Source organism: Boleophthalmus pectinirostris, unplaced genomic scaffold (genome assembly GCF_026225935.1).
Source record: "Boleophthalmus pectinirostris isolate CB_2022bp ecotype Guang Dong unplaced genomic scaffold, ASM2622593v1 HiC_scaffold_16, whole genome shotgun sequence".
NCBI classification, from domain to species: Eukaryota; Metazoa; Chordata; class Actinopteri; order Gobiiformes; family Gobiidae; genus Boleophthalmus; species Boleophthalmus pectinirostris.
Window position 1 is genome coordinate 23,266,435 of NW_026571095.1, and position 15,556 is coordinate 23,281,990.

The 15,556-nt window shown below is 38.0% G+C and overlaps 1 protein-coding gene across 1 annotated transcript in view; it reads left to right on the forward strand.

Moving 5' to 3' along the window:
* The window catches only part of LOC110164093 (epidermal growth factor receptor substrate 15-like 1), a 33,502-nt gene that overhangs the window by 2,637 nt on the left and 15,309 nt on the right, over nucleotides 1–15,556 (forward strand). The window contains 10 exon segments of the mRNA XM_055151512.1: nucleotides 1,507–1,664; nucleotides 2,464–2,620; nucleotides 5,590–5,675; nucleotides 7,424–7,496; nucleotides 12,508–12,669; nucleotides 13,234–13,431; nucleotides 13,942–14,106; nucleotides 14,732–14,779; nucleotides 14,781–14,865; nucleotides 15,162–15,301. Of these exon segments, the coding sequence (XP_055007487.1) occupies nucleotides 1,507–1,664; nucleotides 2,464–2,620; nucleotides 5,590–5,675; nucleotides 7,424–7,496; nucleotides 12,508–12,669; nucleotides 13,234–13,431; nucleotides 13,942–14,106; nucleotides 14,732–14,779; nucleotides 14,781–14,865; nucleotides 15,162–15,301 (1,272 nt within the window).

Consider the following 15,556-nt stretch of genomic DNA (forward strand, 5'->3'; position numbering starts at 1 on the left):
ACTTCAATAATTTCCTGGCTCATTTTAGCATAATTCTGATGCATTGTGAAAATATTGTCTGCCTGATAGCGAGATTATCCAAGAACTTACACCCATATGATTACATCATAATTCAGAATGGATAATATTAAACTATTTATGAATATGATATTCAAATACTCTATCATAACATATCTACAAATATACAGCTGTCATTTTTTGCTAATGATTATGCCCCAGTGTATTCTCAATTTTCCAAGGTTGCAAGTTGACACAACATCTGTTTTTCTATGAAGTATTTTCATGCTATGAGGCAAATGATGCACACATTAACTTTAGACAGGAAAAGCTGAGACTTCACGTGTCATCAGAGTAAAAATGCAAGCTAAGTTGAAGTGTCAACTGTTTATTTTCACAGGGGGTAGTCATTTGTAAAAGGCGGTTTCTAATTATGCGTGAGTGTTTTGTCAGCTTATCACAGTTCCACTACTGCCTTCTGTTTGCTCTCAGGTGGAGTAACTTGGGTTCAAGGAAACAATATCTTTATATTATATATCTATATATTTTTTTGTCTTAGCGTACTGTACCTAATATTTAAAAGAGTCTGGTTATGGTTGGGCGATATGGCAGTAAAAAAGTAAAAAAAAAAAAAGTGATCTCAGTTTGAGAATATGCTGTTTTGGTAATATTGTCAGATCGTGAATTGATTTAGTTCTGTTCTGTTGAATGCGTATCTATGCTTAAAGACAGATCTTGCTCCTGCTATATATTGGTTGATCTCTTTAAGTCTTTAAGTGGTCTCTGCGTGAGTGACAGCTGGATTTAACCAATCACAGTGATGTGTGAACTTTCAAAAGTAACAGATGGCCTGAGTTACCTCTAAATGGAACCAAAAGTTACTAACTGCATGAAAATTGATTGAAAATTGATCTTAAAAAAATCTTTGAGTTTGTGAAGAAGTTTGTGAAGAAAGGTGCAGTCCCATGAGTGTAACGATGTAACTTTTGTTTGCTGTCATCCCCACTCTGTTCACTTTACCTGTGGGTGATAGAGCACCTTTAAGCATAGCAACCAGATACCAGAAACTGAGCTGTCCTGGTATCTGTTGCTGTTAACTTGGCATACTCCCAGGCCAGCAAGATAATGGTTTAAGCTTGTATTTGTTAAGCATGAATTTTAAGTAAAAAATTGGTGAATGGCACAGCTCTACTTATCTTTATCTTTTCTATCTTCAAAGACAAAGTTGAATTGTAACATAAATATATTTCTTCTTGTCAGTGTCTAAAGGAAAGACTTGTTTTGCCACATTGTTGAGGACTCTGGCCCGGCCAGTTTGATCACTGTTATTTCTACAACCATCTCCCAACCAAAACATTTCCAGAAACTGATTCTACATTCCCGGAATTGTCAGATTTTACTTTTATTTTTTATTTTATATTTTGTCAGTCCTAAAAAAACATTCAAATATATAAAATGTATAAATGTATAAAATACAAATACTGTTGTTTCTTGTTATTTTGTCTGCAGCCGACTGTAAACTGGATTGTCCCATTGGCGGACAGGGAGAAATATGATGATCTGTTCAGAAAAACAGATGCAGATGGAGACGGACTGGTCAATGGGGCTGAGGTCATTGAGATCTTCATGCAATCCACTCTGTCACAAACCATGCTAGCTCAGATTTGGTGAGACACATTTTATACATGAAACACAATCTGTTTCTATTCTTCTCTGATATGAAATCACTTTAAGGATGCTTCTGTGAGCTGTAATTGAAGGAGATGCCTATATTTCTTGTAACAGCAGTTTTGGTGAAAATAAGTTACCACAAGAGATTTGGTTTGGAGGCAACAATAGTTGGCTATACAGAATTGTGGTGAGTGCTGTTGAGTGACACGGTTCAGTCTGGGTCTTCACTAAAGCCCTCTGACAGGCTGGGCCTCAGACAAGTGAGGCTAAACTGCACATGACCTGCTTCAGTGACTTGGGTTCACATTTATGCTAATTTTAATGTAATATAAAGTAATGAGACTACTCCGTACCATGGCACTGATCTTTGAAAATCTAGGTTGTGTACAACTGATAACTGTAGAAAATAAAATTATCTAGGCAACATTTTTGTGAACAAATTTGAGTAAAGTCAAGTAAAGGCCTCTCGATTCTCTTCTTAATCTTTTGGCACCATCTGGTGGGCAATTAATAAAATTACATTCATCGTTCTTAATATGTGTATTTGCTGTATCTTGAGTCCACAGTGTATATTCTTCTCTCACTTCATGATGAACAAATGATTTGGTTGAAAATAAGAAGAATTTATATTGCGTAATTTTTTTTCTGGACCAAGTGAATAGATGCATAACGATAATGTTTTTTTATACAAGGTTATTGTGTACCAAACCTCAGCATGATCTGTGTATGGTCCAAACATGAAGTAAAATATAGCGTAATAATATCTCTTAATATTAACTCTCATTGTATCTAAAGGGGTCTTGCTGACACAAAACAGACTGGAAAGCTGAACCGTGAGCAGTTCTCTCTGGCCATGCACCTGATCCAACAAAAAATCACTAAAGATGTGGACCCTCCTACAGCCCTGACCCCTGATATGATCCCTCCGTCTGAAAGGACCGGTGCAGCCATCGTGAGTACAGCTGTCTGTAATACTGCCTGTTTCCTTTTCTGCTGCTGAGCTATATAATCATAAATATAGTACTGTGCAAATGTTTTATTGCAGCGTGAGTGATTTATTTGTGGCAATTTATTCTATTTTCTTTGACCTCCTAATAATTATTGGCTCTGTAGATTGCTACCTCCTGGATTTGTGGTATTATTTTGGTTTTGTCTGTACCACTAGGACTAGACCAAAGCTAAATCTGGACTAAACCCAAGTCTAATAGTCAGTTTTAATGCATGATACTTTATCATTAAGGTAAGAGATAAATTGTTTTGTTTTTGTCTGTAGAACACATTTCCAAGCACAAATTGGGGCAATATCTCTTTTCTTGACATCTTGGCAAAGCACGAATGTTACACTTTGCATTAAAACCCCATAAGACATTTGCACAACACTGTAAAAAAAATCTTGTGTGGAATTTAAAATTGATTTTGCTGTTTTGTTGCTTTTTTGTATCCTTTTTCCCAGGGCTATACTGGGCTAATGTCAGCCATGAGGCCTGAACTTGCTCCCCTTTCTAGTTTTCGCAGAGTGAGTCACCAGGTGGCGCCGTTGTCCGTCTTATTCCTCTCACTGCACTGCATGTCTCATAGCTGTTTCATATGAATGTTTTGTCTCAGGGGATCTGTTCAGTTTTTTTTTATTACACTTCACAATTCATATATCTCTGCCAAAGGAAATATAAAAGTTCTGAATTATGTTTACCATTTGCAATCAATTTCATTTGGCTGGAAATTCCCTAAGTTTCCCGAGCCTGTTAGGAAAATGCTGCCATCTAGTGTGGAGTTAAACCCATAGCCTGTCTTAGCATTATTTCTGTCAACTATAGTGCAAAGACATCATAATTAAGTTGCTTAGAATAATATTAATGATGAAAAGCATTCTACAATATTATATTCTTATATATTCAAATTTCAGAAAACTATTGAAGGTATTTTCTTTGTTTCGATAGAATTTCTACTGTTATACTTGTACTCAACCTTTGTACTAATACAGTTATTACTCACATCATTCATCCTGCACCCTAGTTTTAAGAGATAAATGTCCATAACAATTACAACCCCCCCTCCCCAAAAAAAGTCCCCAATATATACATAATTTAAATGCACAACCAAAAGAACTACACAACAAATTGATTACTACTGTTTCAACAATTAATATCAGCTCTACAGGTACTAATATGACTATCACTTGGCTCAAACTCAAAATCCTTTTCACTTTGTCATTGAAAATATAACAGTCAGGCTTTGACACTTAAAAATAGTTTGCATTCCTATGTCACGCTATTGTTTGTAGTATGTTACACATCCTCCTTGAGTTCTCACGTGCCTAATTTTAAAATATGACCCTATTCCACTGCATGAAATTCTCTTGCATTGTTTGACATGCATATCTCCTTATTCATGTACTATGTCTTCCATTGTGTCTGTGGCTCTCTAGTCATGCAAGGTGTTTAGATTTCCTTCCTGTGTCTTTTGTTTTGGCAGACGGAGCAGTGGGGAGCGGGGGACCACGTACTACTCGTGTCTCCACTCATATCTCATTCACATACTCAGCGTTTCCCACATGTTTAAAAATGTCTATAAGGACTCATAATAGTGTCAGCAAATAATATACCATAGGCTGTCTAAATTAGTTTGAAAGCATTTGGGAATTGTTGTAATATCCCTTGGCTGCAAGAAGGGAACCAAAAAGATAACCTCATGGATATTTTTTCTTTTTCTTTCGTTTAGGAGTGCTTTGATGCAGTGTTTTGTTGAATTGTCATGCATTTTAAAGGTCCTATATTACGCAGAATGGATTCTTGTGAGCTTTAAGCCATGTTCTAATACTGTTACCTCATCAAAAACATACCTGTAGTTGTGTTTTGTTTCACTCAGACATGTTTGAGTAATCCCGTGTTACTAGTCTGTCTACATCTCCAAATCTTAAAGTGCTCTGTTACACCTTGTGATGTCATATAGTGATAGTTTTCAAGTTAACAGCTCCTTTTACCTTTTGTTCAGTAGAGACTGGTAGTTCAGAGGCTCAAATTATCCAAATAATTCTAGTGAAGGTGTGATGTTTAAAAGCACAGTGCAACACTTCCTGCATGACATCACAAGGTGGAAGGTGGAGAAGATGATGTATTTTCAGTTTGAGAGAAGAACTAAGCCTAAAACTGCAGGTTTGTATATGAAACATGTGTTGCTGAAACAAAACATAACTCCAGGTATGTTTTTGATGAGGAAACAACATTATAACAAAGCTCAGAAAATGGCATAACATGGGCCCTTTAGGCTTTTTTAGGGGAAATGCTAATATTTGTTTACATATATGTATATTACGTAGTGTTATTTGTGATTACAAATTGCACACCAAAATTACGTTTATAGAATAAAGTCCTGAGCTGCTGTGACAGTGTGGCACTCATTTGTCACAATGAGCTATCTGCATGTACTCCAAAGAGTTTCATTTGGTCTTCAGATACATTTTTCAGACCACAAGTTTGTTTTCATACCTGACAGTTTCAAATGCTCACTAGCGTGCTTCCTCAGTAGTAGCTAGTGAGCACTTGAAACTATCAGGTATGAAAACAAACTGAAAAAAAACCCTAATAACATAAACATACCTGCATGTTTTGGGCAATACACTACCCATGGGGTTCACCTCTTTGTTTATAGGCACAATTTTGAGCACTTCTCACTATAGCTGTAATACTATAGCTTGGAATGATTAATTACAATGACAACTAAAACCCATGGCTATACTATACTTTCAAATTATTCTTAGTGTTTGTCTAAGTCTAAATGTCTGGGAAACGCTCCGCACTAACATCACTGTCACCTCTTTAGTCTCCATGTCAAAGCACCATAGCCCATGTTGCATGTCCTCCCTGTACATGACTCCATCATTGTTGTGGCTGATGTTTTCTGGTGTTTGTGGATATGCCTCAGGACAGCAGCAGCGCCGTGGGGCCGGTGGAGCTCACAGGGAACAAAGAGCTAGATGACCTCAGCCAGGAAATCGCTCGACTGCAGAGGTGAGCCAGCACCACACTCACACCAGTGCGTCTATGTTTGGACTTCTGTCGGGGTTAAAGGTGCACTATGTAGCTTTTCTGATGTGAGGTCCACCACCTGCTCGTCTCTATGGAGATGTTATTTTTTTTTGCCTGAAATGGTTCTCTGACTGAATACATGAAAGATGGAAAGTTTATCAGTGTCAATGTCATACTCCCAGATGGGGCCCAAGAGTCAGTTTTCTCTATTGATTACATTGTATTTTCCAGTGAAATATCTAAAAGGTACATGTACAAGCCTGATCATGTATATATAGACTCAAAAACTTGCTGTACTGCAACAAAAATCTCCATTTTAACTATATTCATTAAATGTTATTGGCCTATTATTGGTTAGAATGGTGCCTGGAAGTATTACGAGCTAGTATCCATAGAGATGACGAGTTTAATGGCACTGTGGATAATGATGCAAATACATCTCTACCAGTGTTGTTATCTACCAGTGTTTTTATTAAGGAATTTTGAATGAAGATGAGTTGAATCCTGGTGTGAACCTGACGGTGAAGTCTCTGAAGTGTGTGGTCTTGCTGTGTATTTTCAACTTTAAAATAGCTGTTGTACTCGTACCCCCTCAAATGACCTTTTTTATGAAATTCAGAATAATATAATAATAATAATAAAGTGCAGCATTGAACTGCATATTAAAATTCTTAAGTCTTGTGAGGATATTGAGTTGTCCTTGTCCTTTCCGGTAAACCACATCAGTATGTATGACCTCGTCCAGCCATTGTTGTCTAGATGCTCCATGAATATGCAATTAAATGCTGGAAAGAATCTACCAAAACCAAGTAGTAGAAGAAGGACTCCATTTTGTTACTCAAGTAAAAAAAAAAAAAAGAAAACCTAAAAAGTATTAAAGTAGTGAATGTTGGAGTTAAAAGAGTAGTATTTCTCAAAGATTTTTTTTAGAACTGTTAGCATTAATTTTATCAATATTAGTTTGCTCAGAGTTGCTCAAAGCAGGATGCCATGATGAATTTTCTAAAAATAACTCATGAAATCATATAGAAACTATCTGACACTGTTAAACCCAGTTTCAAAAATGCAGTTGAAAGTACACATACTGTACCTGCTCTCAAATGTAGTAAAGTAAAAGTAAAAAGTATTGACTGTAATATGTACTGTACTTTGTTCTTTTCTGCCACTTTTCTTTTTAGCATGCAAAGTTATGGTGTCAATGTAAACTGCAAACTGGATACTCACCAATATTAATCCTTTTATCCCTGAGGTTGTTTAATATTACCATATGTTGCAATCAAATGGGACCTTGTTTTTCTGTAACATAGTAACAAACCCATTGTAATGAGTGCTCTGGTTTAGTTTGTCCTGATTACACAGTTTGATTAAGCATTTGCTACATACCTTTTAAGCGCATCCTTAAAGCCTCCAGCTGTACTTTGCCACCCACTTACTCTGTTGCCTACTGTAAACGGGCTATTATGTTTACATCAACAGGAGCCACACATCATAAAAGTGGTCTTACTATATGCTCATTAATTTCAGGAACAAGAAAGCTATAAACTATCCGGGCTTGTACCTCTCCGTTATGTGTTGGAAACCCCCATTCTTTCTCTCCAAGCATGTTAAATATTACCACATTATTCAGATTACTGCCAAATGTTAATGTCAAGTGCGAGGAGTTGCTTTAGTTTTTGTAATAAAAAACATAAATGCCTCATCTTCGCCCTTGTTGCTTGTTTTTCTTCCAGAGAGAAGTTCATTTTGGAGCAGGAGATTAGGGAAAAGGAGGACAGCATACGAAGACAGAATAGTGAAGTTCAGGTAAGGTTATAATGAAATATGGGGTAAAGTTAAGAGTATCTTCATTTGTATTCTGTTACAAATGTCTTTTTAAAGCTACACTACCCAAAATATCATCTTATCTCAAAGCTTATACAACTGGCTTGCTTTTCAGTTTTGCTTTCAATTCGTTTAAACTGGACTTCAAATACACAATTCATTCCAAAGGGGTTATGTAACACAACCTTCATAAAAGAATAGAAAGAAAAGTATTATTTCCCTTTTGCTATGATTGGTAGAAATGTGTCTTTCTCATACACATGAAATATTCCACGTACAAGACCTGTAATGAAAATAGATTAGAACTATGCAACAAGTTATGAAACTGTAATACACAAAGCACTTAGCATCTACAGAAAAAGGACAAAGATGGTATAAAATGTCTATGAATCAGCTGCAACCCAGTTCATTAATCCTAATTTGGGACTGGCATGTTGTGGCACAGTTAAAAAGTTTTTGCTCTTTTCAGATTTTTCATAAGAATGTCTTGTGGTCTCTGTGAAGTTGGCATGTTCTCTCTGTGTATGAATGAGTTCCACTGGGCATCAGCTTAAAACATGCACAATAGTGCACATGGATCATGATCTTGGCCCATAATTAAAGTCACTTTGAGCACTGGGTGACTGTTAGGATGTGAAATCTGATTTATAATGCAAAGTTAATGTAATCAAACGGTCAAAACATTTACCACTGTATTTATTCTGGAATTTCCAAAGCACCGACCCAAAACTGACATCATATCAATCATATCTGACAGGAAACTTTATGAAACGCAAATGTTATTTAATTCTGGCTTTACATTTTTTATCACTTGCAGACTTAAAGCTGGTGCACCTGATTTTCAAACTGCAGAAGGAGGATATATTTATTTAAATCTTTTAATTTGTTCCTAGTTCTCAGAAACCCTTCGGCACATCATCAATATTCCTATGCATGAGTTTCAGGGGCATGTAAGGCTTTAAAACGGCTTTTTTTTTTTTCAAGTGGGCCAGGCTGCTGCAGCTCAGTCAATTCTAGCTCTGCTTTACAGCTCTTACATATGAGTATGTGAAAGATGAAATACTGTATTATTAGATGCAGACACCACACAGTGATTTTATTCTGTTACAAAGTGTTGCTTATACAATATACTCTATGGGTGGAAAAAGAGGGTTAATGTATATTGTGCACTGTACCCTGTCTCATAAATAAACTAAATAATAAATCTGTTCATTTGCAAAAATAAAGAGCACCAAAAATCTGCTACTGCTTTTGTTGCTATTGATACTTCACTGAAAAACATAGTTAAAAGAATGGCACGAAGAAACTACTGAGATATATACTGTCTTCAAAATGTTACTCAAGTAAATGTAGCTGAGTCAGTTTTTAAGACGTACTACCCACCTCTACATTTTTGCTTTAAAGGGTCCATATTATGCTATTTTCTGATCCATGTAATCATCTTTCGTCATCACAAACATACATGGAGTTGTGTTTTGTGTCATTCGCACATGTTTAACACACAAACCCTGCATATTTAGAGTATATTAGAGCTCTTTTCTCAAACAGAAATCCCTTTGTTCCACCTTGTGATGTCATGTGGTAACACAGGAAGTGCTCCACTATGTTTTTGAACTCCATATGCCTTCACTAGAATCATTTTAATGATTTCAGCCATGGAGTTGCCAATCTCTACTTAAGGTAAAAGGAGTTGTTAACTTGAAAACCTTTGCTTCTTGAAATCACAAGGTTGAGAAGAACATTTTGATCTTTGGAGTTGCAGACAAACTAATAATAAAGGGTTACTCAAACACAGTGTTGGGAAGGTTACTTTTAAAATGTAATCCCCTACAGATTACAGATTACACACCCCAAAATGTAATTTGTAACGTAATCCATTAAATTACTTAAAGTGAGTAACGTAATCTGATTACTTTGGATTACTTGATATTGTCATGTTTTTTTAAACGACATGAATGTAGCAACCACATCCTCAAAATTCTTGTTTGTTGTCTTCAAATTGTCTCCATGAATAAGCAACTGTTTGCTGTAGAGAAACAAAGATCACGATATCTTAATATAAGAGGTTTTGTCTGTTAAAAAACAGTAACAAGATAAGACTTTCCTTCACCAGATTAAAAAATATTATTGATAGAGAAATTATATGAGATCACCTTAAATTATGTCAACCTACTGTTAGGTGTCATGTTGTTTAGACCTGGTTTAGTCCTGGTTTAGTCCTGATTTTTAGACCTGGTTTAGACCAGGTCTAGACCAGGTCTTTAGTTCTGGTTTAGTCGTGGTTTAGTCCTAGTTTAAACCTGGTTCAGTCCTGCTTTAGTCCTGGTTTAGTCCTGGTTTAGTCCTGGTTTAGTCCTGGTTTAGTCCTGGTGTTAGTTCTGGTTTAGAGGCGCACAGGAGGAAGCGAGGTTTACGCGAGAAAACACAGTCCACACGCGGCGCACGAGACGGCGGTGTCCGCGCTGTAACTACGGAAGGAGACGTGGTCCGCGGGTTCTCAGGTTGATGACGATGATGAAGGTGTTTGTGTGTGTTTGTGTGTGTGTGTCCCCTCATGTGGCAGGTCACTAAAGGCAGTGTTGTGCAAGTTCACACTTTTCATGAACTAGTTCAAAGTTCAGTTCACACTTGCTCAAAGTGAATAGTTCACGTTCATAGTTCACAATTTTAATTTTGAACTAGTTCAAAGTTCAGTTCATTTTATATTTAGATGAGATCTGTAAATGAAAGGCTGCATTTATTTTTCAAACTGACTTCTAGTTTACAACAAGATACACTGTTGGACAAGTGACTTTAAAACTGTAATGTGTTATTTATGACTTGTTACTGTCATTTCAAAGTCATTTGTTACATTACAGTATTACTGTATTAAAAATGTAAAACATTACACGACTATTGCAGCACTTTTAATTTACTCTCACCAAAAGAACTGTTAAGATGCTGAACTTTTGCGCCGTATATGGACTGAACCAGGACTAAACCAGGTCTAAACCAGGTCTAAACCAGGTCTAAACCAGGTCTAAACCAGGACTAAACCAGAACTGAACCAGGTCCAAACCAGGACTAAACCAGGTCTAAACCAGGACTAAACCAGAACTGAACCAGGTCTAAACCAGGACTAAACCAGAACTGAACCAGGTCTAAACCAGGACTAAACTAGGTCTAAACCAGGTCTAAACCAGGTCTAAACCAGGACTAAACCAGGACTAAACCAGAACTGAACCAGGACTGAACCAGGTCTAAACCAGGAATAAACCAAGACTAAACCAGGACTGAACCAGAATTGAACCAGGTCTAAACCAGGACTGACCCAGGACTGAACCAGGTCTAAACCAGGAATAAACCAAGACTAAACCAGGACTGAACCAGAATTGAACCAGGTCTAAACCAGGATTGAACCAGGACTGAACCAGGTCTAAACCAGAACTGAACCAGGACTAAACCAGGACTAAACCAAGACTAAACCAGGACCAAACCAGGACTAATCCTGGACTAGAACTTGGAATCTAGGACCGCCCCTGAGAGAACCCCGAGTGCGATCGGGCGTCAGCTGCGTTTATCTCGGTGGAGCGCGGACTTCTGCGTCGGTCCTTTCGCTCAGGATCACGGTCTACGCGGGCGCACCTCCGGCGTTTCACCGCTGCTGATATCGCGGTGATTTTAGCAAATTTGTATGAAGAAAAACGAAAAACCCACCATTTCAATCCAGGTTAAAAAAGCATTGTGACGCGCGTTACTGACATATGTACCAAGTAACATAATACGCGCGCGGAGCAGCACGTCCTGTGCGTGTAGATTTCAGAAAATAGGATCCATTCTGTTTTTTGACGCTCTACACGAGCGTAGGCGCGTATCCCCGTCAAAATACACAGAGAGCATGTATCTATTGTTGTATTTGCGCATTTACCATCAGCACATTGTGCTCCCTGGGCAGTTGTGTATCATGTGAAAGAGCCCAGATCCACATAGACTGTTAATTAGTGCTTTGAAATTTACTTTTGAAATCCTTGCGTTTGCCGTGGTCAGCCTGTACAGAAGGTAAATACAAGCAGCTAAACGCGCCCAGTCAAGTTTGACTGACTTCCCATTGAGAGACACAAGAGCCCGTACGTTCCGCTAAAGCTGCCGGTGGAGTTGCCTTCGCGTTGACACGCGGCTGTGGTTTCGCGAGGTGAAGTGCGAGCAGATCGTCACTCGTCAGGTGAAAACAAATTCCGACGTTTAACTGAACCCCAACAGTGACGTACGTTCGTTCATCACAACATAATTTGAACAAATTCACGTTCAAGTTCTTCATTTACAAAAGTGTTGCGTTCAGTTCAAAGTTCACTGAAAAATGAACGTGTTCAATGAACGCGTTCTTTTGAACTCGTTCATGCACAACACTGACTATAGGACAGTAGTGCAGATATTATGAGTCTATGCAGGTTGTTTTCACCAGTGCCAGTAGCTCCGGTTTCACATTTAAGTTGTAGGCGATTTTATATTTGGTTTTTTTTATATATATATATATCTCACATCGGGAGAAGAATTTCCAAGACACAAATGCGTTTTTACCAATGCACTGCTGCTTCCACTGTGTGACTGACACCGCCAACTTTAACATGACGTTTCCATCGCTCTTATTGCGCGCGTTCTGTTTGGGCTTCAGGCAATGAGTGAAATTACCGAAATAAAAAAATAAACAAATGGGATGTAGCACAAAATGTGAAAACAGGAAAATACCGCCTTGTAATCCACTTATTTCAGCAAAGTAACTGTAATCCAATTACCACTCATTGAAACAGTAACTGTAACGGAATACAGTTACTCATAATTTGTACTCTGATTACGTAACGGCGGTACATGTAATCCGTTACTCCCCAACACTGCTCAAACATGTGTGAATGAAACAAAAGACAACTCCAGATATGTTTTTGAGGAGGTAACAACATTATAACACACAAGAGGGAATTTTGCGTAATATAGGACCTGCTGATGTGTTTCTGTTCAGGACATGCAGGGTGACTATGACCGGGAGAGTGTTGGACTACAGGACCTGGAGTCTCAGAAGCAGAACGCCCACAGCCGACTAGAGGAGATGGAGCAACAACGCGCGAAGCTGGAGGGAATGCTCAATGACGTCAAACAGAAGTGCCAAGAAGAGAGCCAGATGGTCAGAAAGCTCCCTAATAAAAATAACATGTTTATAGCAAAGTTTCCCTTCAGGTGCCATGGTAATGCACATGTGGACTCAATTTAACCAAGGGCCGTGCTCACAAAAACACGTGTTCCCACATTTTACATATGGAGAGAGTTAGAGGACTGGACACAATCAGAAAAATGATATTATGTTTACATGGAGGCATCTGCGAGGGAAAAAAATGAGAAGGCAAAATCGTGCAAGTAATTGACTCACCTAGCAAGATTTTCAAGTGATACATTTTAAACAGGGGCAATCAGTAAGAAAATATTTTAGAAAGTAACCATAGGCAGTTTTTTTTTCCAGTTCTCTGAAACTGAAATTTGAAGCTTTCTTAAGTAACCTGCCTGTGCATGCAAACAAATGTGTTTTTAAATAATGCATCTTTATGTGGCTATGACCTTGCAACAAATGTTGTACAAACTATATTTTGTAAAACAAAAGTAATTATTAAAGAAAGTATTAGTTTTATATGAAATCTACAAAGACCTAATTCCTGAAAATATTTTATTCTTTACTGCTAATTTTTTGTTCCAGATCTCATCCCTTCAGACCCAGATCCGTTCTCAGGAGAGCGACCTGCGGAACCAGGAGGACGATGTGTCCCGGACTAGAGCAGAGCTGAGCCGACTGCAGGATGAGGAAGTGCGGCTGGAGCAGAGTCTTCTGTCAGGACGGGTGCAACTGGACAGTATCGTCAAGTCCATGAAAACTACACAGGATGAACTCAATCAGGTCCACTCATTAATGAACACAATCAAACACCATCACACTATGAAGCTGTGTATCACACATCGCACATGCTCTTCAATGGTAGACATTAATATTAGTTCTCTGGCCGCTTCATTAGTTTCTATAAGATTGCATTATTGACATTATTGAATATAATTAATGTTATTTGCATTTTATCATGTTTAGTGAAGCTCTATAATAATGAGCATGTTTCATTTGTCTATGAAGTGTACGTTTTGCTCTCAACAATACTCTTTGTGGCTTAAAGGTGTGCTATGTAACTTTTCTGGTGCAGATCCACCACCATGTTGTCTTCATGGAGATGTTATTATATTGCCTAGAATGTTCCACTGTATGGCATTAGTATTAATTAGCTCTGTTGTGACACTCAGGAAGAGCTTCATGCAATCATGAAGAAAAGTTGCTCACTGCACGTTTAAACAAACAGCGACAGACTGAATAGGTTGGTGCACAGAAGTTGAGCTGCTGACCATCTGTCCATTTGTTTTCCAGGCTCGCAGCAAACTGTCAATGATCCAGGAAAACCAAAAGGAGGTGTCTAAGACCATAGAGCAATACAACAGTGCGTTGAAGGAGATCAACGGAGGTCACTACAAAGACTTTGAGGACGTTTCAGATGGATTTGCTGAAAAGGAAAACAGAGGATTTGGGACTGTGGTGAGTATGTGGTGCACAATGTCTGAAGACCTGTCATTTAAATTAAATTAAACAAAAACATACCTGGAGTTGTGCAAGTTGTACAAACCCTGCATAGTTAGGCTGAGTTCTTCTCTCTAAGAGAAAACAGTGTTCCACCTTGTGATGCCATCTGGTAATATGGGAAGTGCTCCACTGTGTTTTTAAACTCTAGGCACTTTCACTAGAATGATTTGGATGATTTCAGCCCTGGAGTTTCCAATCTCTCCTAAACAAAAGGTAGAATGTGAACTATCATCTTAAACTAGCACTTCATGACATCACAAGGTGGAACAGAGCATTTGAGCTTTAGAATTGCAGACAGACTAATGATAAAGGTCTTAAAGCTCATAAGAGTCAGTTTTGTGTAATACTGGACTTTTTAATGTGTGTTTTTTTTTTTTTTTTATCAAATTGATAACAACAATCTTTAGAGTCTAATGCTGTTACTGTATTCATCTTTAGTAACACCTCATCTACACATATATACCTAGTGCTGAAATCCTATATTCATCTTTATTATTATTTTACTTTTATATATATTTTAAAACTTACTCTTTGGTTATTTTCTATAACTGTATAAATATTTGCTTACTTCTTCAAACAGAATAGTTCTCTGAAGTCCAGAATAGCCATGTTCAACAGCACCAGCAGCCAGCAGCAGCAGCAGTCCCATCGTCAAGGACCCTCCACCTGACCCTTTCCAGACAGAAGACCCCTTTAAGTCCAACCTCTTAGACGGTATGTGTGATTTACCCTCTGCCCGGTCCACTACTGCTGACTAACTGCCCCTTCCTTTCTGACTAACCCTCCCCCATTCACTGACTAAGCATTTCCCAAATCCAACCTACTATAAGGCTTCCTACTTATTATGAATGGAAATGTTTGTTGTTACTTTCCAGTCTGTTTGCATTATATGACGGAAAAGTACAATAAAGTAAGGATTATTTGGTTTTTAAAGCTTAAGATGATTCCAGGACACGTCTCTAGTTGCTCACAGTTACACACTGTCCCCTCTGTCCTGTCTTTTTTTTTAGACCCATTTGGCGGAGATCCCTTTAAAGAAAGTTCTCCCTTCAAAAGCTCCGCTGCTGAGAACTTCTTTCAGAGGGCGAATAAGTCTGACCCCTTTGCATCTGCAGACCCCTTCGGTCGAAAGCCCACGCCGCCAGCCAAGGTACTGCTAAGCCTTTTGAGCACCAGAGTCTGAGTGGAAAGAAAAAACCCATTTGTACTAATAATGACTGTTAACATTTTTAAAGGTTCACCATGAAACTTTTCTGGAGGGTATTTCCTGGAATTGCTGGGTTTCAGATGATGTCACAGGATCCTATAGGCCAATATTATTTAATACAGATTGGGGGCAGCTAAAATTAATATTCTTAAAAAGCAAAAGAATATTGCAATATAGTTATTTCTTGAGTTTAGTCAG